At 46.3% G+C, this 22,037-nt stretch overlaps 1 protein-coding gene across 2 annotated transcripts in view; it reads left to right on the top strand.

Annotated features, from left to right (window-relative positions):
- Positions 1 to 4,475: 4,475 nt before the first annotated feature.
- The window catches only part of Incenp (inner centromere protein), a 25,868-nt gene continuing 8,306 nt past the window's right edge, over positions 4,476 to 22,037 (top strand). Inside the window, exons 1-11 of one of the 2 annotated variants that reach the window (XM_021191763.2) lie at positions 4,476 to 4,620; positions 7,863 to 8,013; positions 8,388 to 8,501; positions 9,353 to 10,101; positions 16,331 to 16,382; positions 17,341 to 17,398; positions 17,518 to 17,629; positions 18,792 to 18,843; positions 19,317 to 19,431; positions 19,503 to 19,637; positions 20,130 to 20,141. In XM_021191763.2, coding sequence (XP_021047422.1) covers positions 7,874 to 8,013; positions 8,388 to 8,501; positions 9,353 to 10,101; positions 16,331 to 16,382; positions 17,341 to 17,398; positions 17,518 to 17,629; positions 18,792 to 18,843; positions 19,317 to 19,431; positions 19,503 to 19,637; positions 20,130 to 20,141 — 1,539 coding nt within the window. In that variant the 5' untranslated portion in view covers positions 4,476 to 4,620; positions 7,863 to 7,873. The remainder of the gene's footprint in view (positions 4,621 to 7,862; positions 8,014 to 8,387; positions 8,502 to 9,352; positions 10,102 to 16,330; positions 16,383 to 17,340; positions 17,399 to 17,517; positions 17,630 to 18,791; positions 18,844 to 19,316; positions 19,432 to 19,502; positions 19,638 to 20,129; positions 20,142 to 22,037) is intronic. The other variant, XM_021191770.2, reaches the window with a different exon arrangement.

Below are 22,037 nucleotides of genomic sequence, written 5' to 3'. Positions count from 1 at the left end.
AGGGTTTCTCTGTGTAGCTCTGGCTGTCCTGGAACTCACTCTGAAGACCAGGCTAGCCTTGAACTCAGAAATCCGCCTGCCTCTGCCTCCCAAGTGCTGAGATTAAAGGCATGCACCACCACTGCCCAGTAACCAAGGCTGTCTTAAGAGGCAAGTTCACAGTACTAAAGGCCTACATTAAAGAACAAAGCAAGCCAGGTGTTTAAGGAATCTAAGAACACATGAAAAAGATCATCTATCCACAATGACCAAGTAGGCTTCATCCCAGAGATGCAGGGATGGTTCAACATACATAAATTGAAAAACATAATCCACCATGTAAACAAACTGAAAGACAAAACACACATGATCCTCTCATTAGATACAGAAAAGACCTTTGACAAAAGTCCAACACCCCTTCATGATAAAAGTCTTGGAGAGATTAGGGATATGGGGAAAACACCTCAACATAATGAGTGTAGTTTTACAGCAAGCCCATAGCCAACAACAACTTAAATGGAAAACTCAAAGCAATCCTACTAAGATCAGGAATGAGATAAAGTTGTTCACTTTATGCCTTTTCAATATAGTGCTTGAAGTCTTAGCTAATGCAGTAAGACAACTGAAGGAGACCAAAGGGGATACAAATTGGAAAGGAAGAAGTCAAAGTATTTTTATTTGCAGATGATATAATGGTATACATAAGTGACCCTAAAAATTCCTCAGGGAGCTCCTACAGTTGATAAATACTTTCAACAAAGTAGCTGAATATGAAATTAGCTCACAAAAATCAGTAGTCCTCCTATATACAAATGACAAACAGACTGAGAAAGAAAAAAAAAAACACACTTCACAGTAGCCTCAAATAATATAAAATATTTTGGGGTAACTTTAACCAAGCAGGTAAAAGACTAGTATGGTAAAACTTTAAGACATTAAAGAAGGAAACTGAAGATCTTAGAAGATGAAAAGATCTCCTATGCTCATGATTCTGTAGGATAAATATAGTAACAATAGCCACTCTACCAAAAGCAATGTACAGATTCAATGTTATTCCCATAAATTTTTCAATACAATTCTTCACAGATTGTGAAAGGATAGTTTTCATTTTCATATGGAATTACACAAAAATTCAGAGAAGATAAAACAATCCTGAATAATAAAAGAACTGCTAGAGATATTATCATCCTTGATTTCAAGTTGTACAACTGAAGTATAGTAATAAAAACAGCATGGTACTGGCACAAAAACAAGCATCTTGATCAATGGAATCGAATTGAAGACCCAGATATAAATCTATACACCTATGGACATCTGATTTTTGATAAAGAAGCCAGAAATACTGGGAAAAAAAGACATCATCTTCAACAATTGGTGCTCACTGGATAGAGGCATGTAGAAGAATCTAAATAGATCCATAATTGTCAACTCACACAAAACTCAAGTCCAGACAGACCAAAGGCTTCAACATAAACTCAGATACAGGGCTGGAGAGATGGCTCAGTGGTTAAAAGCACTGACTGCCCTTCCAGAGGTTCTGAGTTCCATTTCCAGAAATCACATGGTGGCTCACAACCATCTGTAATGAGAGATCTGATGCCCTCTTCTGCCACGGGGGCTCTGTAGGCCCTCCTCAATCCATGTGGATCAGAGTCTCAGACAGATGGGCATGGATTCGGATGGGAATTGACACACAGAGCCACACGAGAGAGTGTGTAGAATCTGAGTGTAGTTTTTCAAATCGAACATCAAACTTTTTATACAGAAGAACAAACAAGGAAAGTCAGGCAGGACACATCTGCCTAGTTACAATGACACAAAACAAAGGATGGTATACATCAAAAGATGACAGGGACCAGGCCGGTGTTTACACTAGTCTTTGTTAAACCCACCAATTCGCTAGGCCAATGTGTATTGGCCTTATTTGGGTGAGACGGGCTTCTGTCCTCAATATTGACTCTGCAGACTAGCCCTGAGCTATTCTGGCTCTGCTCTTTGCAATGCCTGATTAGTCTACAGAGTAAGTCCCAGGACAGCCAAGGATACACAGAGAAAATGTGTCAGGGGCTGCTCCCTCCTGCCCCCAAACTAAGTTCCTGATTCCTGTAAAATTTGGGTTTGACCATGTCTTGACCCATTTTTTGGAATTTGACATATTTGACATATTCCACATCCTATACCCTGACCTCCACCCCATGATAAGATCCTCTGAAACCTCCCTAGTCTTGCAGTCCTTGAGCTATATAAATCCGACCTTCTCTTGTATTTGATGCTGTTTTTTCAAACCCTGCTTTAGGGAGACAGACCTGTATGACAGAAAATAAAGCTTGCTTAATTCAACTACAGAATTTGGGTAATGGTCTTTACTCTCCTTTGGTGGGATCAACAAAACCCTACAATGGTGTCCTGCCTGCAAGGTATGTTGGGGCAATAGTGGCACAAACCTGTGCAGTAACCAACCGATATTTGATTTGACTTAAGGTCCACTCCACAAGATTGAATCCTGCTTGGGTGACCAACAATCTGAAACAAGATAGCTCAGGGACCTAGGGTTAAACTAAATACAACTGTTCTACTAAAGGAATATAGCAATAAAATGACTCCTAGCGATTGACATTCTGCCACACTCATAGATCATTGCCTTGCTCAGCCATCATCAGAGAAGCTTCCTCCTGCAGCAGATAGGAACAAGTACAGAGACTCACTGCCAGACATTATGCAGAGTGAGAGACCTTGGAATACTCAGACCTTGGAATTCTAACTGGGATGTCTCCATCCCACCACAGTTCAGGAAACCCTGTGGGAGAGGTGGCATAAAGTGTGTGAGAGCCAGAGGGAATGGAGGACACAGGATCAAAGCTCCTATGACCTCTCAGAGACTGAGGCAGCTTGTACAGAGTTTGCACAGCTCTGCATCAGGTTTTTGCACATATGTTATGGCTTCCAGTGCTTTTATGGAATTCCCGAGTGTTCGAACAAATGGGTCTCTGGTTCTTGTGCCTTCTCTTGGGGCTCTTTTCTTTGTTTTATCCAATTCAGATACGATAGGTTTTGCGTTATCTTATATTTTATATCTTAGTTTATTATTATCCCTTAGAAGCCAGTTTTGAAAGGGAGTGGAGTGCCAGGCAGTGATGGCGCGTGCCTTTAATCCCAGCACTTGGGAGGCAGAGGCAGGTGGATTTCTGAATTCGAGGCCAGTCTAGTCTACAGAGTGAGTTCCAGGACAGCAAAGGCTACACAGAGAAACCCTGTCTCGAGGAAAAGAAAGAAAGAAAGAAAGAAAGGATCTAGATGGAAGGGGAGGTTGTAACTGGGAGGAGTGGAGGGGGAGAATCTGTATCAGGATATAGTATGTGAGTAAAGTTTTCCTTTCAATAAAAGGAAAAACAACTTAAAAATAAAACCCCTCTGATCTGTTCAGGGACATTTATAGTTTCGCCCACCTCTTGGCTACTGAGAATGATTCTGTAAAGAAGGTGGAGGTGTAAATATGTTGGGAGACTTAAGAGGTTTTATTTTACAGGTGGTGGTGACACACCTTCAACTCAAGACTTTACCTTTATTTGGGGCTGTTAGCACCAGGATACTGCAAGCCCCGCCTAGCCATGTGACCCGTGACCTGCGTTGCCAGGACAACGACCTTCTATCCCACAATCCACTTGGCTCAGTTCCTGCCCTCACTGGTGTGATGCCATTTTCTGTATAAGAGAGGAAGTCAACCCCTGCTGCTTGGTTTATCTGCCCAAAATATAAAAGGGGCCAGAAAAATTCTCCATTGTATGTGGCGTCCAATCTGGAGTGTACTTAGCAAACACTTCCGGGTGACAATCGCAGTGTTTTTTTTTTTTTGTTTTTTTTTTGGTTTTTCGAGACAGGGTTTCTCTGTGTAGCCCTGGCTGTCCTGGAACTCACTTGGTAGACCAGGCTGGCCTCGAACTCAGAAATCTGCCTGCCTCTGCCTCCCGAGTGCTGGGATTAAAGGCGTGCGCCACCACGCCCGGCTGACGATCGCAGTTCTAAGGAAACATTCTGTAACTATATGCCTGACTGCTCTTGGAGGGAAGGCTCTGTGAGATTTGCAATGTGTTTCTTTTTACTACTGAAAAGTAGCAGAGCTGTCATTCCGAACGCAGAAGCCTTCTGGACTTAAAACGAACGGAGCGGCTGGCTCGAAGATAAATAGGCGTCCCCCCACCCCCACCAAGCCTGGCTTCGCAGTGCACGCAGGGACTTGTAATTCGGAGCTCTGTTTTCTCGGAGTCGGCGCAACCACTTCCTCGCCGCGTAGATTGTCGCGGCTTCCGGAAGTTGGGGCGTGTTAAAAGCGTCAACGTTCTTCTCCCCCCCACCTCCTAGTCCCACCGATTGACAGTACGAACAGCCAACAGATAAGCGGACTCGTGCGTCCTGTTACGTGATTGGTTTGGAGTTTTGTAACCGCCCAGACAAACTTAAGGGGAATTGGTTGAGCCACAATTTTGAAAATCGTAGGTTCGCCCGCGCTCTCCGCCCGGTTGGTCGTCCCCTGCGGCGAGCTCGCGGTACCGGGAGTCCAGCGGGTCTGGCGTGGCGGGAAGCTTAATCTGCGGAAGCCGCGGACTGGAAAAGGAGTGGTCCGGGAAGACGCGGCGCCGCGGGGTGAGTGAGAGGGGGCGTCGGGCGTCGGAGGGTCGCGGTGTTCGGCAGCTGGTCCCGGCCTCTTCCCAGGATGGGCCAGGGGAGTCACCTTCGCCCCTCGCTGCCTATGGGTGTGGGGAATCACTTCCAATGGTTCTGGGCTTGGAGATGAGCTCCAAGGCCCTGCACCTGAGTCCTGGGATCCGAGAATGGTCAGTCCTCTCCCCCAACGTCGGGCCTAACACCTGTGCAGAGCCTGGGCCGCTCTGTAGACCCGGACTTGAGTCTCTCTATATGGCAACGGCTGCTCAGCTTCTTCCCAGCTGGGCAGCATTTAAAAACTGACCCAGATCCGGAGACCGGTCCTGCTACTTATTTTGTCATTCCCGCAAGCGTAGGCTCTTGTCAGCGGCGCAGTTCCCTCCAGCTTTCTGCTGCTCAGCGTTGGGATTGTGTCCTTCTGAGCTTGTAACTATTGTCCTGGAGGCTTGTGGCTTGTGGTTAAAAAAAGCGTTTTAAACCCAGGCTCCACCCTCCGATTTACTTGGTAACTTGGACCTAGATTTGTATGTGCATGGGTATCTTGGAGTATGTGGCAAAAAGGAATTGAGAGGGTTCTTGGCATGGAGTAGGACTCTGAATGGAGGAGCAGCTTTAGCGATAGATCTTCCTGCTCGGAGGTGTGTGTGTGTGTGTGTGTGTGTGTGTTTGTGTGTGTGTGTGTGTGTGTGTGTGTGTAGAAGTGCTTAGTTCATTTCCTGCACCCCCAGAGGAGATGGCAATTGCTAATCTATCTGGTGAATGACACGGAAATAGTATTTGTGGAGAGGAAGTGACCTTCCTTCTCCCATGGTGGGGTTTGATTATTTCATGGACTGAAGGTGAAGCTACCCAGGAGTCTGATTCTTGTTACACCCCCTCCTTTCCTCAGAGTCACCTTTTCTAACTTTTCAGTGAGGGCTGGCTAGAAAGCATATTTCCCCATGGAAGAAGTGTGGTATTGGACTTGGCGAAAGAAGCGCTCACTCCGATTGTAGCTTGAGCAGACATTTTGTAAAATTTCCCATTTGTTACTTTCTGTAACTCCTCTGCAAGTCTTTGGAGTCCTTGAACAGTTTTCTCTTCTCTTTGCTGGCCTTGAACTGATGAGGCCTTGGACTTGGCCAGGGCTGTTTTCTGGTGCAGGGGGATAGGGAGACTCAGTGGGGAGGCCATGCCGATGGTTAGCTGACTGCACAGTTCCTGGCTGCACAGTTCATGTTTTTTCCTAAAGGCTCAGTGCTCCTATCCACTTGGTGTTTCCCCAGTTAGGGCTGCCTTTGGCATTCAGGTCAGGGTGTGTTTTGGCCTGTTCTAACCTGTGCCCAGTGAGTTGCTCACCGAGTGTCCCAGTGTGTGAGGGTGAGGCAACCTTTAGGATTAGTTGAGGGATGGATGAATTCATTCCACAAGTGCCAGACTCTTTTGTTGATGAAGAAGGCACAAAACTTACCCTCAGAGAGCAGTTTAGTGGGTAGAAGCCAGTAGGAAGCAAACATAAACAATCACTCATTTGCTGGGCACCTAACTGGAAGCTGTGTGTGAGATCTTGGCTTGGATTGGAGGTCTGACCCTCCTTAAGGATCTGAAAGCTGAGTGAAGAAGCTGTACAAAACAGGAGACAGAGTTCCTAGAGGCCAGGCCTCATAAATCAGGCTGAAGAACTTCAAGGAAGCTCCTTGAGGCCACAGCATATGATGGCATTAAGTTCCAAGAGGATCAGTAATGCAGCCCTTCCTTCCCTGACCTTTTTCTGTAGCTGAGAGGCTGAAGTGTGTATGCATGCTTCTTGCTTTTGAAAGTGTAAGTCATGGTGGGGACTCCCTGTCCCTACATAAGGTGGGATCTGATATATTAGTACTCATAGCTGTCACCCATTCTTGATCTTTCATGTGTTTACCACTTGGGGCACTACTTATGGGGGAGGGGCTGCTATGACACTATCAGAATCCTTCCACTTAGTGTAGGACCTTTGTCGTACGGCAGATAGCCAAGCTCCCAGCTTTCTAAGGCAGTGGGTGAACGGCACTGCTTTGTCTTTGGCCTGGTATTGACAGCCAGGGCTTCTTGAAAGCAGCACATTGCGTATGCACCCACTTCGCTCTCCCTCATCCAGTCATAGGGCACTTTGGCTCTAGGGAGGGTTTCGGAGGTCTCTTTGGAGAACATGTTTCTGGACCCTTTCTTTCTTTCTTTCTTTCTTTCTTTCTTTCTTTCTTTCTTTCTTTCTTTCTTTCTTTCTTTCTTTCTTTCTTTCTTGTTTTTCGAGACAGGGTTTCTCTGTGTAGCCCTGGCTGTCTTGGAGCTCACTGTGTAGACCAGGCTGGCCTCATCCAGAAGCTTGGTTGGTTTCTGCTTCTTGCGGCTCAGCTTGTTTGAGAGTCTTCGTTGCAGCTCAGCTCTGCTTGTCTGAGAGGGATTCTCAGCTTTTATTTGCTGACTCTGGCAGGGAGGGGCCTAGAGAATTTCAGGGGCTTCCTGAAGCTTTTTTGGGTTGTTGACCTTCCTGTTTAAGGATCTTTCCTGTAGATGAAATGGTTCATTCTGGGAGGAAAGTGTTATACAAATGGGCAGTGTGGCATGGGTTGTGTAGAGGCTTGAGGGCAATTTGAAGGAGTCATTTCTTTCCTACCATGTGGGTCTCAGGGATTGAATTCCGGTGATCAGGGATGGTGGCAAGTGCCATAAATCTGCTGAGTTGTCCTGCTAGTCATCTGCTGTCATTTTAAAGAGGCAGTTGGCCTTGGTGTCTTGATGATCTAGTGTCTGGGGTCAACACAGGATGGGTGTGTCTTAGTTCCCATCTATGAGAAGTGGGAGGAGAGCCCACAAGAAGGTAAACGGGTCTGTACTTGGGTAAAGAGAGAGAGGATGATGGCATGGTGTTTCTTCTCCCTGACTCAGGAAGGTAGTGCATGGTCATATGAAGTCCATATCAGAATTGTTTAGGAAGGGTGGGCCTGTAAGGACAGTCATACTCTGTGTTTGTATTGGGTTGAGAGAGTGTCAAGAGATTGGGATTACTGTAATGTCGTTTCTTTTAGTGAAGACGAGACCATTGGTTGGCGTTTGGAGCTGGACCTTGACAAGTGGCTCTGTCCTAGGAGATGCATGGATTTAGGCACAGGGCATTCTGTGTGATTGTGGATCTGGCAGACTTTCCCTGGAGAAGGATCCGGTTCCCAGCCCTGAGTTCTTATGTCTTTTGTCTCTGCCTTCACCAGACAGTGCCACCATGGGGACCACAGCCCCAGGGCCTATTTGCCTTCTGGATCTATGTGACCAGAAACTCCTGGACTTTGTCTACAATGTGGACAATAAGGACTTCATGTGGCTCAAGGAGATTGAGGAGGAGGCTGAGCGCATGTTTATCAGGTAAAGGCAGGGGCATGCTGGGGTGGGTGTCCTCATAGGTCAGACAAATAGCCTGTCAGGGTTCCTTCCTAAGTGCCTCATGTGCTGGGGCCAACCTGGTACAGTGACCTGAGGAAAAGGCGACTGTGCTAAGCTGTGCCTGATTGTATGGCCTGTGATGGCTTGTCTTGGAACTTACTTCCCTGCTTTAAGTTCAGGAGGAAGTTCTCTGAGATCCCAGCTGCTGATTTCACATCTTTGGAGAGCTTTCCTGGTGATGTTCTCTCTAGCCTGACTTGTCATTGCTGAGAATGGGGTGGAATGTAGTCTAGTAAGAGAAGGGACAGCCCAGTAGTTCCCAGGGAGCCTCATGTTCACCCTCCTTGTACTTACAGAGAATTCAGCAATGAGCCAGAGCTGATGCCCAAAACTCCTTCTCAGAAAAACCGTCGGAAGAAGAGGCGGGTGTCGAACATTCAGGATGAAAACAGAGATCCTGTGAGGAAGAGGTAGGAAAGGATTGGGAGGCTATGCTGGAGGGTGTCTGGAGACTTGGGAGAGTTTGCTCCTGCATGTGCTGATAGGAGCAGCAGCTGGAAGGCAATAGTGATTGGTGGCCCACGCTGACCCTGACAGTTGAGATGCCATGGGTAAAATGAACTATTAATCCAGTTCAGAGTACAGGTGTAGATTTCTGTGCATTGGTGGTGAGGGTGGAGGCAGGGAGTTTGGGGTTTGGAGGAGGGGAGAGGCACCAGAGTTGTGGCCCAGGTTGCTGGTTCTTAGCTCTGTTATTGGGTTTGTTACTATTCCCTGTAGGAATGGTGGTGACTGCAGCACTCAGGTAAAGATTCTAATCAGGCAGCCCTGGTGTATACATCAACCACAGCTGGCTCAACCGCTGTGTGTCCTTGGGATGAAATCCTCATCTCCGTTTTCTCATCTTCCGAAGTTGAGTAAATGGTGCCTGCCTCCCAGGGCCATTATCTCCGTCTCACAGACCGAGCATGAGTGAAGTTTGCAGAAAGTGCTGAGCACAATGTAGCAGTGGTTAAGGAGGTGGCGCGAATTTAGTCTTCCCAGCAGTTCTGTGAGTAAAGGAACTCACTGTCACTTGCAGAGTTCACTTAACTCTCAACTGTCCACAGATAGTTGGGGAGACTAAGGCTCAGAGAGGAACAACTGGGGTCTCATGGCTAGAAGCGGTAGGCTTCTCTGGAACTCCAAGGTTTTGCCTCTGTACCTTTTGCTCATTCATCGTTGAAGTTGGAGGCTACTAAGGAGACTGATGTAGTCTAATATTATTTTAGGGTGCCCCTTCCTTTGGGTTGTCTCAGCCTCTGTTCTGTTGCCCTAACAGGTTATCCCGCAGAAAGTCTCGGAGCAGTCAGGTAGGTACCCGGCACCTTCGCAGCAAGCCGGTTACTGTTGCTGAGGAGAATGGCTCCCCTGTGTTGCGGCGGATAACTCGGGCTGCAGCTGCAGCTGCAGCAGCAGCAGCAGCAGCAGGGTCAGCATTAGCACCTGTGGCATCAGCTTCTTCCTCTCCCACTGCTGGGTCTCCCACAGTGCTGATCAAGAAAGCTGTGGTGGAGGTAAGCACCAGTGAACGACTGAGTGCGGAACTGCAACTCACTAAGCTCAAAGGTAGCCTCCCTCCATCTTCAGTTTCCCAAGGCACCCTGACATCAGAGGAGGAACTAACACCCAAGAAATCAGAGGCTGGAAGGCTGGACTCTGTCACAGTGAACTCCCTCAAGGCGACCCCTCAGAGCCCCAAGAACCGAGGGGTTGGGGAAGGACGTTCTGTTTCCAAGCTCAAGATTGCTCGGGCCTCCCGGGGCCTGCAGGACTCTCCTGGCTCTACAGACTCACCATGGCAAGAGCGCGTGCTTTCTCCTATCCTGCCGAATAACATCTTGCCCACAACAGCCAAGAGCCCTCTTGGGAATATTCGGTCAGTGCGGCGAAGCCTGATTTCCCAGGATTCCCAAGTGCCACTAGCCTCCAAGTATTGTTTGGTGGCCAAACAAGAAAAAGCCAGTCGCAGATCAAGCAGGATTGCCAAGAAGGCTGACAAAGAGCCAGAGGCCTCTGCTCGCATCATTTGTGAGTGTGGGGCAGTTGTGGGGTGATGATGTGGTAGGTGGTCCCTGGCGTCTGCTCAGCTGGGATGCTTCCATTGACACTTCAGTGATATAAATGTTTCTCATGTGAATCTCCTGAATGGAGTCACTAGCCATGCCTGGCTATTGAAAATATGTATAGTCTGATGGAGAAGCTGATTCCTCCCGCCACCCCATCCCCCAGCAAAGCAAATCCCCCCAGTCTTGACTACTGAGCAATATCCCCTAGCTCTTGCATTTTTGAGATAAGCTTTTGCCTTGCAGCTCAGGCTGGCTTTGGACTCAAAGTCCTCCTGTCTCTGTGCCCCTAACGTTAGGATTACAAGTGTGTACTACCAAGGAGCTGAACTTTAAGTTTGCTTTTTTTTTTTTTTTTTTTTTGAGATTTATTTATTTATTTATGTATGAGTGCTCTATCTGCATGTACACCTGCATACTAGAAGAGGGTGTCAGATCCCATTATAGATGGATGTGAGCCACCATGTGGTTGCTGGGAATTGAACTCAGGACCTCTGGAAGAGCAGACATTTCTTTTCTTTTCTTTTCTTTTCTTTTTTAGGTTTTTTGAGTCAGGGTTTCTCTGTATAGTTGTTTTTTCTTTTTACTAGTATGTGTATGCATATGTACACTTGCTATGGTGTGTGTGTGTGTGTGTGTGTGTGTGAGAGAGAGAGAGAGAGAGAGAGAGAGAGAGAGAGAGAGATCAGAGGACAACTTGTAAGTCATTTCTCTTCTTCCACTGTGTAGGTCCTGATGATTGAACTCTAGTCAGTAGGTACCTTTACCTGAGTCCTCTGACTGTTTTAAGTTTCATTGACCAATTTAGCTTTCAATGGCTGCCTCTACTTGGTGATTGAGATGTAGTTCAACATTGGTTTTTGTTGTTGTTTGTTTCTTTTCTTTTTTTGGAGATGGGGTTTCTCTGTATAGCCTGGATGTCTTGGAACTCACTCTGTAGACCAGGCTGTATTAGAAATCAGATCCACCTATCTCTGCTTCTTGAGTGCTGGGATTTAATGGCATGTTCCACCACTGCTTGGGTCAACATGGTTTTGTAAATAAGCCTAGAATGTTGGTCCCAGTGTTCCTAAGGTCTTTTTCCCAGAGTCAGTATATCCCTTGGTCCCTCTTTGCTGTCTTGGAGTGACCGACTTAAACACACTATCCCTGTATTTAACTCCTAGTGGTGAAACTACTGTGGAGATGTGCCATATAGAGCATGTGGGCTGGTACCCAGTAGCTGCTAGTACTTATGAGCCTCAGAGGCAGTCCTGAGAGTTGGGGTGTCTGCCTGAGGGGGTGCTAGTAGGATTTTTGGAGGATGGCTGTGCCTGGGCCAGGTGGAGAGAATGTATAGCACTAGCAATCCTGACCAAAGGAAAGGATTTCACAAAGACTTGGAGACTCCATTCAGTAAGCGATAGACCGCCTGGAGCTTCTTGCTATTAAAGCATATGTAGTCCAGTAATGGCTGTTGGAAGTTCTTAGGTATCCTGCAGAAGGAGACTGCTACATCAGGTTTCTGCAATTCCAGGGTCAGAGGACAGGTTAAGTTTCAAAGTAAATAGGAAGTAAATCTACTATATGGCTCTTGTAAGATTTATGGAAGAAATCGGTCTGTGTGTTTTCTCCTCAGGGTTTATGCCTTTTAACAGATGAGGAAACTGAGGTAGACAAGCTGTAGAGTCCAGAAGTTTGGATTTGAGCCCACTTGCATTCCATCCAGGAAGGCAGGTGCTGAGGGGCTGGTGAGAAGTCCAAGGGCTGGGTCTGTTGGGCACATGAAGACACCATACCTTGGAAGGTTCTCTTTGGCCCAGTGGGCTGTGTAGCGTGGAGAGACAGTGTAGGCCTTGTGCAGCACGAAGTCTGGTAAACTGATTGTCAGGTGTCTGGGATGGGGTGAGTGTCACAGCTCCTTTTGAGATTTTTTTCAGGTCTGAAGTTGGTCCTGGTGAGGTATCCATAGGGTTAGGTGAACCTGGAGCTATGGGAGGGGTAGGAGGAACTGGGGAGAGTCTCATAGACCCTTTCATGATTTGGTGTTAGACATCAGACATGTAGTTCTTTTTATTTTTTTATTTTTTTATTTTTTTTTTGTTGTTTTTTTTTTTTTTTGCATGAAGACATTTTTAAAAAGTTTGAAGTCAAAATATAATTACATCATTTTCCCTTTCCTCTTTCTCTCTCTAACTGAATTCTTTTTAAAATTCATGGCCTCTCTTTTTTTTTTTTTTTAAATTGTTGCTACACACAAACACATGCATGTATACACACAGACAAATATATAAATACAGCCTGCTCAGTCTGTATGATGTTGCTCGACTGTACACGACGTAAAAGGGGACCACTTGTATTGGATAACCGATTGTGGTGGGGTCCTCTACCCTGGGGAAGACCATTTTCTCCCAGTCTCAGCATTACTTCGTTGCTGTAGTTCTTTGTTGAGGGTTGTGGTCCAGTGAGCTTTCCTCTTAGATGTTGGCATGCCTTTCTGTTCTCATTCACCTCTTGTTTAGGCAGCCATGCTGTTAAGACTTCATGGTCTCGGTAACTTCTTTGACATTTCTAGGAGATGTAGTCTCGCCTGATAGTTCCTGTTCTCAGGTTCTTTTGACGTTTCTCTCCTAGTGTTCCTGAGCCTCAGGGGCAGAAGGTGTACTGTAGCTATATCATATATACATATACACATGTATATGTATATATTATATATAGTTGGGTACCACAGGAGATCACTTGATCTTTGCATTTTGATCTATTGTGCTTTTCTGTAATGGCTTCCCTCTGTTGCAAAGAGAAGTTTCTTTAATGATGTTGAGAGCTATACTTGTCTGTGAGTATAAGAATAAATATTTAGATTGCAGTTAGGAATTATATTGGTTTAGTAAAGTAGCAGTTGTAGGTTCTCCTCTAAGATCTATGACCTCATCAGCCCTGGGAAGTTGGCTAGGTTTCTAGAACCAGGTACCATTTCCCTCTTGTTGAGAGGGCCTTGGGTCCAACTAGAGAGCTGTTGGTTACTCTCAAGAGCTGGGTACTACTGTTAGACCTTAGGGTTATGGTGCCACAGTGGTCATTGTCATAGTTCATAGATTTCATTAATGTGTAGGACTTCTTGGTTGCTTACCTCTTGACCACTTACATGACACTTTCTGGTAATATGAAAGCTAGTTAGTTCTTAGGCGGTCAGGTCAGATTCAACTTGGATCTTCCAAGACTAGTTTTTTAAGTGCATGTCTTTAGCAATAGGGACTTAACTTTGAAGCTCTGGGAGACAACCAAGGGCAATAACAATGTGAGTCTTTTGGACAGCCTTGACCAACAATTCAAAAGAGGGCTTCTCATACCCAGTATTGAGTTTTTTTATTATATGGTTTATGGCTTTTGCAGGGAGTCTGGCAGTGCAAGTGGGAAAATTTTATTCAAACTATATATATGTATGCATTATACATAGATTTATATGTATTACATGTAATTTAGGTAAATACATAGTAATAGGAATTTTTTATGACTTTTTCAGACATCCTTTCTATTATTTTATCCTCCTTCTTCTATATATATTGATTTCTTTCCTCCTCCTTAAATTTTTCTTTTCTTTTCAAGACGGTTTGTTGGTGTAGCCCCTGCTGTCTTGGAACTCAATTTGTAGATGAGGCTGGCCTTGAACATAGGTCTTTCTCCTGAGTGCTGGAATTAAAGGTGTGTGCCACCAAGCCAGCTCCCTCTCTAAATTAAAGCCCCTACTCACATTTTCCCCATCTTCCCGTGTAATCATGTTTAGCCTGCTAGTCTCTTCTCTGTATCTCACTCCCCTCCAATACCTTTTTACCTCCCTAGTTTCTGCAGTTACTCCAGGTTACATACCCAGATTTGAAGATTTAGAGTTAGGAGCTGCAGATAAGAGAACATAAGAGGTTTGTCTTTCTGAGTGTGGGTTATCTAACTCAACATAATCTTTTCTAGTTCCATCCATTTACTTGCAGATTTCATTTTTTTACGGTGGAATAATATTCTATACCATATATGTATATCAATCTACCAGTTTTATAGACATCATGGAGGGACTGTTGGAAAGGCTTGTCAGTTGGATGAGTTGGTGGTAGGATACAATCTAAAGCTCCCAGCAGTGTGGTTCCTAGGGCACTGCCATCTTTATGGGTGACTTTATATCCCTTGAAACAAGACATATTAACACTTGGCTCTAGTTTGTTGTCAACATTCCAACCAGAAATTTGTATAAATGGTATTTTGTCAGGGTTATAGCCAATTTTCTTTATGGATGTACTGACTTCCATGATTTCCTAATATGTCTTCTGGCTGTAGGGTGGCTTTATGGAATCTGTTTTGTTGGTACCAATAGTTAGCTCTTTCACACCTAGTGTGAAAAGTCAGAAGGGCATGCTCACAGGTGTGCCCATTCTTAGAGACACACCAGCATTGGCAGTAATAGTCTGGATGGCACAGTCATCCTGAGATATGTCTGCATTGACACACCTGGGTGATAGTCATATGATGATCACTGGTCTCAACTCTTCACAGGGATATGTCAGTAGTGATACTATGCTCACACTCAGCTTTTGTTTCTCCAAAACCAAGGCATACTTGAAAGAGCTATTTCCTATCTCAGCAGCCTCCTTTTCAAACTTTTAGTGGTTTGTTTGTCAATTCCACATTTGGAGATGGCCAGACTTTCCTGAATTTACATGTGAAATGGTTATGGTATTGGTGTCTTTTTCTTTCCAATTTTTGCTTCAAATTAGGGTTGTTTTCATAACAGCAAACTTGTACCTTTTAAGCATTGCTTTTTCCCTCCCCCACAGCCTTTGCTTCTGCTGGATACGATTCTGGGGTACCCACCAGATTAGATCTGCCTAATTCCAAGCCCATCAGTTATCTCCTTGAAATAAGGAAAGATGAGGAGGCAGGGACCAGAATATGTAGTAACTCAGCCCCCAGGTGGGTGACCTGGGGTGCACCTCTTCTCTTAACTTCAGTTTCCTGTCTGAAATGCTAATGACATTGCCTCGATGGTAGCTAAAGAACTCATCTTAGTGCTTGGTTATGATACATGTTCAGTAACTCATTTAGACAAGCTCAGGTTGACTTTGAACTTGTGGCAATCCCTCTGTCTCAGCATCCTGAATGCTGGGGTTAAAGGTGGTAGTCATTGTGCCTGTAATTAATACTTCCTTAAGGACATTCCTAATTGAAACTGGGCATTGCTTTACTGTGTGTGATAGGATGATAGAGTGTGGTGCAGAATTCTTTTTTTTTTTTTTTTTTAATTTTGTTTTTCGAAACAGGGTTTCTCTGTATAGCCCTGGCTGTCCTGGAGGTGCAGAATTCTTGATGGATGTAAGCATGTTCAGCATGCTTTCCTTGGCTTTTTGTGCTGTTTGGGCTAATGTTAATATAGTAAGAAGTCATTCTTCAGTACAGTGGTGAAAGTAGTTCAGACCTGTGGGTTGCCCAAAAAGGTCTCAAGTATCTCCAGAAGTTGTATATCCTCCCTCCTTACTTCCTTCCCTCTGCCCCTCCCCCAACCCCTTTTTTTTTCAAGATAGGATTTCTCTGTGTCGCCCAGGCTGTTCTGGAACTCTGTCTATAGGCCAGGCTGTCTTGAACTCAAGAGAACCTCCTGCTTCTGCCTCCCGAGCGCGGGGATTAAAGTCGTGCACTACCACCTCCCAGTTCCCCTTTGGTTGTTTCATCATATTAAGTCTTTCACATCAGCTCAGTCTCCATCTAGGCTTTAGTATCTTTAACTTTGTTGTTGCACATAATCTTGTTTACTATGTAAGATTACTTGATGCTGGAAGGTAAAAAGACCAGACAGTGGCTTTGTTGGTTTTCCTTACCATTGAGGCTTCGGCACCTGGCCCAGAGCCCAGTATATAGTAGGTATTTGATGAATGTTTGTTGAGTGAATAGGCTGCTTATGTTGGGGGCCAGTGTAATGTCAGATAGTTCTCTTTCCAAGGTATTCGATTCCTAGCCTAGTGAAGAGGTGGAGCTGTGCCTGTTATGCAAGCTACATAAAGCTAAAGCTTCATTGAGGTTGTGAGGATGAATGAGGACGAGAGCCAGGGCACAGTGAGGTCTGTGTGTCTATGAAAGGAGCAGTGATCGTGTTCTTGCCACAACTTCCTGCACCTCTGGTCTGGTTCCTGACTGGTTTCTGATGGCATCTTTTGTTTTTGTTTGTCCTTCAGGTCACAGTTACCTGGAGAGGCTCCTGAATGTTGAAGTGCCTCAGAATGTTGGGTAAGTTCCATGCTAGTGCTTTCTACAGTGGTGTTGAGGGCACATTGCAGGAGGGGGTGGAGGTGACCACCAAGTGAAAGCTGTTACCGAGGCTAAGCCTGTCCTTCTCATCCCATCTCTCCATGGCACTGCTGACAGCCGTGCTCCCTTAGCTTGGTCTCCATGTGACATGGCAGCAAGCAACATGACTGTCAAGTCCCCAGGCAGCATTCCATCAGTATCACTTGTCAGCCTGAGTGTGTGAACTCTACACTTGTAAAGAATGCAGAACAACCATTTAAAACGAGGTGTAGTGGAGTGTGGTAGTCTGGGGCTCGTCTGCTTTCTGTCTCCAGATTAGCCCTAGCATTGCTTGGGCCCAGGGCACTGACTTCTCAGAGGTCACGCTGTGCTATCACGAGCTAGTCCCTTCTCTACTTTGAGGCAGAGGTTCAGTGCTTGGGATGAGGAAATGGAACTAGCTAGCCCCTGGGCGAGTAGTGAGCTAGCATCAAAAGAGATGAGACTTTGCTGGACCCTAAAGACTGGGACAGAGTTGGGTAAATATTTGTCTTCTCTGTATCACTGGAGCGATGCCTAGAAGTTATTCAGCTTACTGAGAAAAATGGTTTTGTCATAGCTCACAGTTGTAGAGCTAAGCCACCTATGACCTGTTGGCTCTGCTGCTTTGGGGAGCAGTACATCATGACTACAAAGCTGTTCATCTCATAGCTGGGACTTGAAAGGAGAAAGAGAGGAAAGGACTGTTCCCATTATTGCCTTCACGGGCACACTCCTAATTCGTATGTGACCTCTAATAAGAAAGTTGCATGACGTGCTACTCAGGAAGCCACTGGTGTTAGCTGCTGCCGCCTTCTGATCCAGCCTAGGCTGTTGGTTTGTCATCCAGGTCTGGCCGCCTAATATTGGAGGAAACTTAGATTTAAGAGTTCTCACAGTGCCCCTGTTTTGCTTTCAGCCTGGAGCAGGAGCCTGTTGAGGTGGCCGAGCCTGAGGAGGCAGAAGAGGAGCAAGAGGTAAGGTCACAGGCCAGAGATGGGTAGGACCTGAGCCCTCCAGGTCTGAAGCTCTGTGCCACACCATCCTGAACCTCAGGATCTATGTGAGCTTCTTCAAGTCTTGGTTCTTCCTGTAGGCCTCCAAGAACAGTGGGTGTCCCTCCAAACCCCGCAGTGCCACCAAGATTGTGATTAGTACGCCCACCTCGAAGCCTGCGGCCGCTGGCCGAGCATCTGTTGAAGAGCAAGGTGAGCTGCTTGGTCCCGTGTCTTGGGATTTGGCACCCCATTTTTTTTTTTTTTTTTTTTTCTCGAGACAGGGTTTCTCGGTTTAGCCCTGACTGTCCTGGAACTCACTTTGTTGACCAGGCTGGCCTCGAACTCAGAAATCCGCCTGCCCTTGCCTCCCGAGTGCTGGGATTAAAGGCGTGTGCCACCACGCCCGGCGGCACCCCATTTTCTGATGATCTGATAGGCCAAAGATAAACCTGAAGAGTCCATGATCTTGGCTGGAGGTTGCTGCTGAGTGTCACATGAGTAAGTCTAGCTGGCTAGATTAGGAAACAAGGAAGGACCCGAAGGACCCGAAGGAAGTAACGGTATGAGAGTGTCATGTGAAGGTCTTGAAGCCCACTCCTAAGGGTTCATGAAGAACTACAGGCTGGGGTCTGAGTGCCTACCTGGCCTCTTGTGCCTGGCTTGTTTCTGACTTCTCTAGTTCAAAAAGGGCAGGGTTCTTGTGGGTTTGGGGAGTTGGTCAGGAGCCCTTGCCTGGCTTTCCAGGCTACTAGTAGGCTCTTGGGGTCTGGCTCATGTCTCTCTCTGGAGGGTGATTTCCATGGTGTGAAGAAATGGCACTGTAAGTTTTCAAGCAAAGCATCCCCTTTATGAAGGGGTCAGGATAGTTGTGCCAGCTTGAAAGCTGCCAGGACTACTGCAAAGACTTTTGGAGTAAAGAGTGCTTCCTCTTGGTATGAAATAAAATGTACTGTGCCCTGTGTGATGACCCTGTGAAAAGAACCTTTATCTTCTGTCATGTGGTACCAATTGAAGGCCAAGAGAGGTGACTTTAATTATACTAGAGTTGGCAGCTTGTCCTGTAAGGTTTTTGCACATAGTTTTTTGTGGTAGATGGAGTGGCATATAGATTAAGGCTTCAGTGATACTGTCGTGCCATTTGTGTCACATTTGCCAAGGATTAGGGTTGGAGGATCTGATTTGGGGGCCAGTACCCTGGGCTCAAGGCCAGTTACTGCTAAGTTTGGTGTTTTTGCCACTGACCACCCTGAGGTTGTCAGGAGTGGGCATTACTCTTGCTGTAGCTATCGCTGCTGGACCCCTTCCCTAAAACCAGCGTGTATACCCCACTGCCATCACTCCAACAACCTCACTGAAATTTCTGTCTTCACAGAAGCTGAGCTTGACCAAACAGATGGACACAGAGAGCCACCTCAGAGTGTCAGGTTTGCATCTGGAAAAGGATGTGTAGGCAGCTGTGGTCTGAAGGATCCGAGAGGGGGCTTGAATCAAGCTGGGGTCCTTGCATAGAGAGGCTATGTCGGGGTGTGGCCAGGCAGGCATTCTGCTTCTTGACTGGTGTCACTGTTTGATTCTCTGACTTAACAGAGGAAGCACCTTGATGCTGTAGATACTGTCTTGGGAATGATCATGTCCCTCTGCATTCTTGACTCTGTGACCTTTCATTGGCCACCTACCTTTTCCTGAGTGGGCAGCAAAGGGCTGGTCTGCAGTCTCTTCAAGTCTAGAGTTCTGAGGTTTAAGCCCAGATGTGTTTGCAAGGGTGATTTATTTATTTATTTATTTATTTATTTATTTATTTATTTATTTATTTATTTATTTTTTAATGGGATGTAGTGGGGCTGTGAGGTGGATTCTTGACACCTCTTTATGACATGTGGCCACCTGTCCTGGGCAGGAGGAAACGTAGTTACAAGCAGGCAATGAATGAACAGGATGAGGAGCAACTGGAAGATGAAGAACTGCAGCCCTGCCGGAACAAGACCCCTTCCCCACCCTGTCCAGCCAACAAGGTGAGCAGGTTCCTGCCCTTGCTTGGTGTCTGCCTTGCCTGCTCCATCCTGACCCTGGCCCTGGTCTGCAGGTGGTACGGCCCCTCCGAACTTTCCTGCACACAGTGCAGAAGAACCAGATGCTCATGACCCCAACTCTGGCCTCCCGCAGCAGTGTCATGAAGTCCTTTATTAAACGCAACACTCCACTCCGTGTGGACCCTAAGGTAAGGGAGCCTGTCCCCTGGCTGTGCTTTGCTGGAACTAGGGCACTGTGGTTGAAAGCTCTCTTAAGTTACTGAAAGTAGTGTGGGCTTGGGCGTATGGAGGCCAGACACTGATGATGGGCGAGTTAAAGCCTCTGTGGCCAAGGGTTGCCTCAATTCTGTGGTACTGCTCTGACTTTATGGATCCTGGACTGTGACTCAGAAGCTCAGCTGCTTGGTGAGCCCTAGGCTGGAAAGTGGGAGGATTGGCTTAGCAGACCTAACCCTGGCTACTGTGTTCACAGACCAGTGGTAGTGTGACTTGAGATGAACAGTTGAAGACACCTTTACTGCTGGGAAGGAGGATGGGTGAGATGAGGAGGCAGTGTGTTGTTGGTTAAAAAAAAAAAAAAGGCCCTGAGTAGGACCCACTACCGTAGATAGGTGCATAGCCTGCCCTGTAGGACATCACTTGGCATTAACTCTTGGTGTTTTTCTGTTTCCTCTCCACAGTGCAGCTTTGTTGTAAGTAAAGCCTTTCCCTGTCCCTTAACAGAGCTGTGCCTAGTTCTTAACCGTGTCTGTTATGGTGTAGCTGACAGCCCCTGTGGAAGCACTAACATTGCAGGTGTGGGTGTTAGGAAGGCAGATGTGCACGTGGGAGTCACCGGAGTCACCGGGGACACTGGTGGGAATCAATAGTTTTGGGGCTCTGCAACCTCCCACTGTAGAGATTGCCCTCTGCCCACCCCCTTCTATTGGGAGGACACGGGCAGGTGTGACCTGCAGTGTTTATCCGGCCTACAGCTAGAAGTGCTTCCCACAGCCATCTACTTCCTCATTCCCAGCACTGGGGCTTGGGGGTCTGTGAAAAGAACAGACATGTCTCTGGTCCACAGAGCCACTGAGAGTTACTGGGTCATGGACCTAAGCAGTAGTCCTGATATGATGTTTGATGGGTTAGGACTGGTAACTGTAAACTGCGGCTGGGTCCAGCTGTGCAGGTTACAATGTCGGCAAGTGGCATCTGGAAACAAGACCAAAGAAGCTGTTCTCTTCCCAGGCACCTCAGAGCTGAGCTGGGCTGGGTCACTTGCTGTGAGCAAGAGCTTTGAGAACTGGGACCTGGGAGTAGCCCACAGTCCTGTTTCCTGCTCCTAGTTGGTTGCTGTCTAACTATAGCTCAGCTTTTTGTCATCTGTTTAAAGATTTGAAAATGCACACACATACAAATAATGTGGGATTTTCCTTTAAAGTTGTTTTGTGTGTGTGTGTGTGAAGCACATGCTATAGGGTATATTTGGAAGAAAGTTAAAGAACAATTTTTGGAGTCTATTCTCCTTCCATCATATGGATTCTGGGGATCAGACTAAGGTTTCAGTGTTGGTGGTAGGTGCTTATGCCTGCTGAGCCTTTTCACAGGTCCAGGATTTTACTTAAAATAAAAGTCAAGGGCAGATGCTGTGCAAGGAAAGAGCAGGTCCGCATGGGTCCAGGAGAAAGAGGAATTGGTTTCTAGGGACAGGGTACAGATGGTTTTCTGCTCTGGTAAACTTTTGATTGACAGTTGGAAACTTCAACCTGTGTAGGTATGGATTATACATCCCATAAGTTTAACAATATGTATGCCCAGTCAGACATGAGATAGTAAATAAGGTCCCCCCCACCCCCAACTCCCCCCAAACCCGTTCATACTGAGCATAGGTTATTGTTCATTTGACCACAGGCTCCAAACGGGATTGCTAGGGAGGAGAAGGACTCTGCTTTCTTGGGGAAGAGTTGTGTGTAGCTCCAGCCAGAACAACTGCTCAATACTTTGTTGGGAAGGGGTGTTGTGTTGCTCACGTCATGTAGGATGCCCTGGGTACACCTGTCTGCTTCAGACCTTGATGCAGCCCCTTACTATAGTTCTGAGAAGAGTTATGAAGGCATCTGAAAGGCTTCTGCCTTCAGCTGATGGCCGTGGCCGGTGGAAAGGTCTCAGCAGCTGGCCAGATAGGTCCTCAGCTTGTTTGTCTTCTTTGATGGGTCAGGGTGACAGTATGTCTCCCTTGCTTGGCTGTGAAGAAGGCTGAACTTGTTCCTTCTTCAATTGGCCATTCACTTCCTCTCCTTTATATTGCCCAGGGCCTTGCAGGTATGGACATGGCTGACAGGCACTGCAAGTTGTCCTGCCTGCTTTAGGGAACCCAAGTCCCTGCACAGGACTTGGGATACCAGAGCCTAACAAGGTTGAAAGGTTCCTGGCCTAGCAAATGTTTCTTTTTATACCCCAGTTTTCTTAGCTACAAAATGAACCTATCTAAATTATTACTTGTAAATAGCACATAATTGGCTTTTAAAAATTTCTGGCAGTCTTTTATTTTACACACACACACACACACACACACACACACACACACACACACACACACACACACA

This window comes from Mus pahari, chromosome 1 (genome assembly GCF_900095145.1).
Source record: "Mus pahari chromosome 1, PAHARI_EIJ_v1.1, whole genome shotgun sequence".
NCBI lineage: Eukaryota > Metazoa > Chordata > Mammalia > Rodentia > Muridae > Mus > Mus pahari.
Note: the sequence above shows the minus strand (reverse complement) of the source record. Positions and strands in the feature narration are given on the sequence as shown.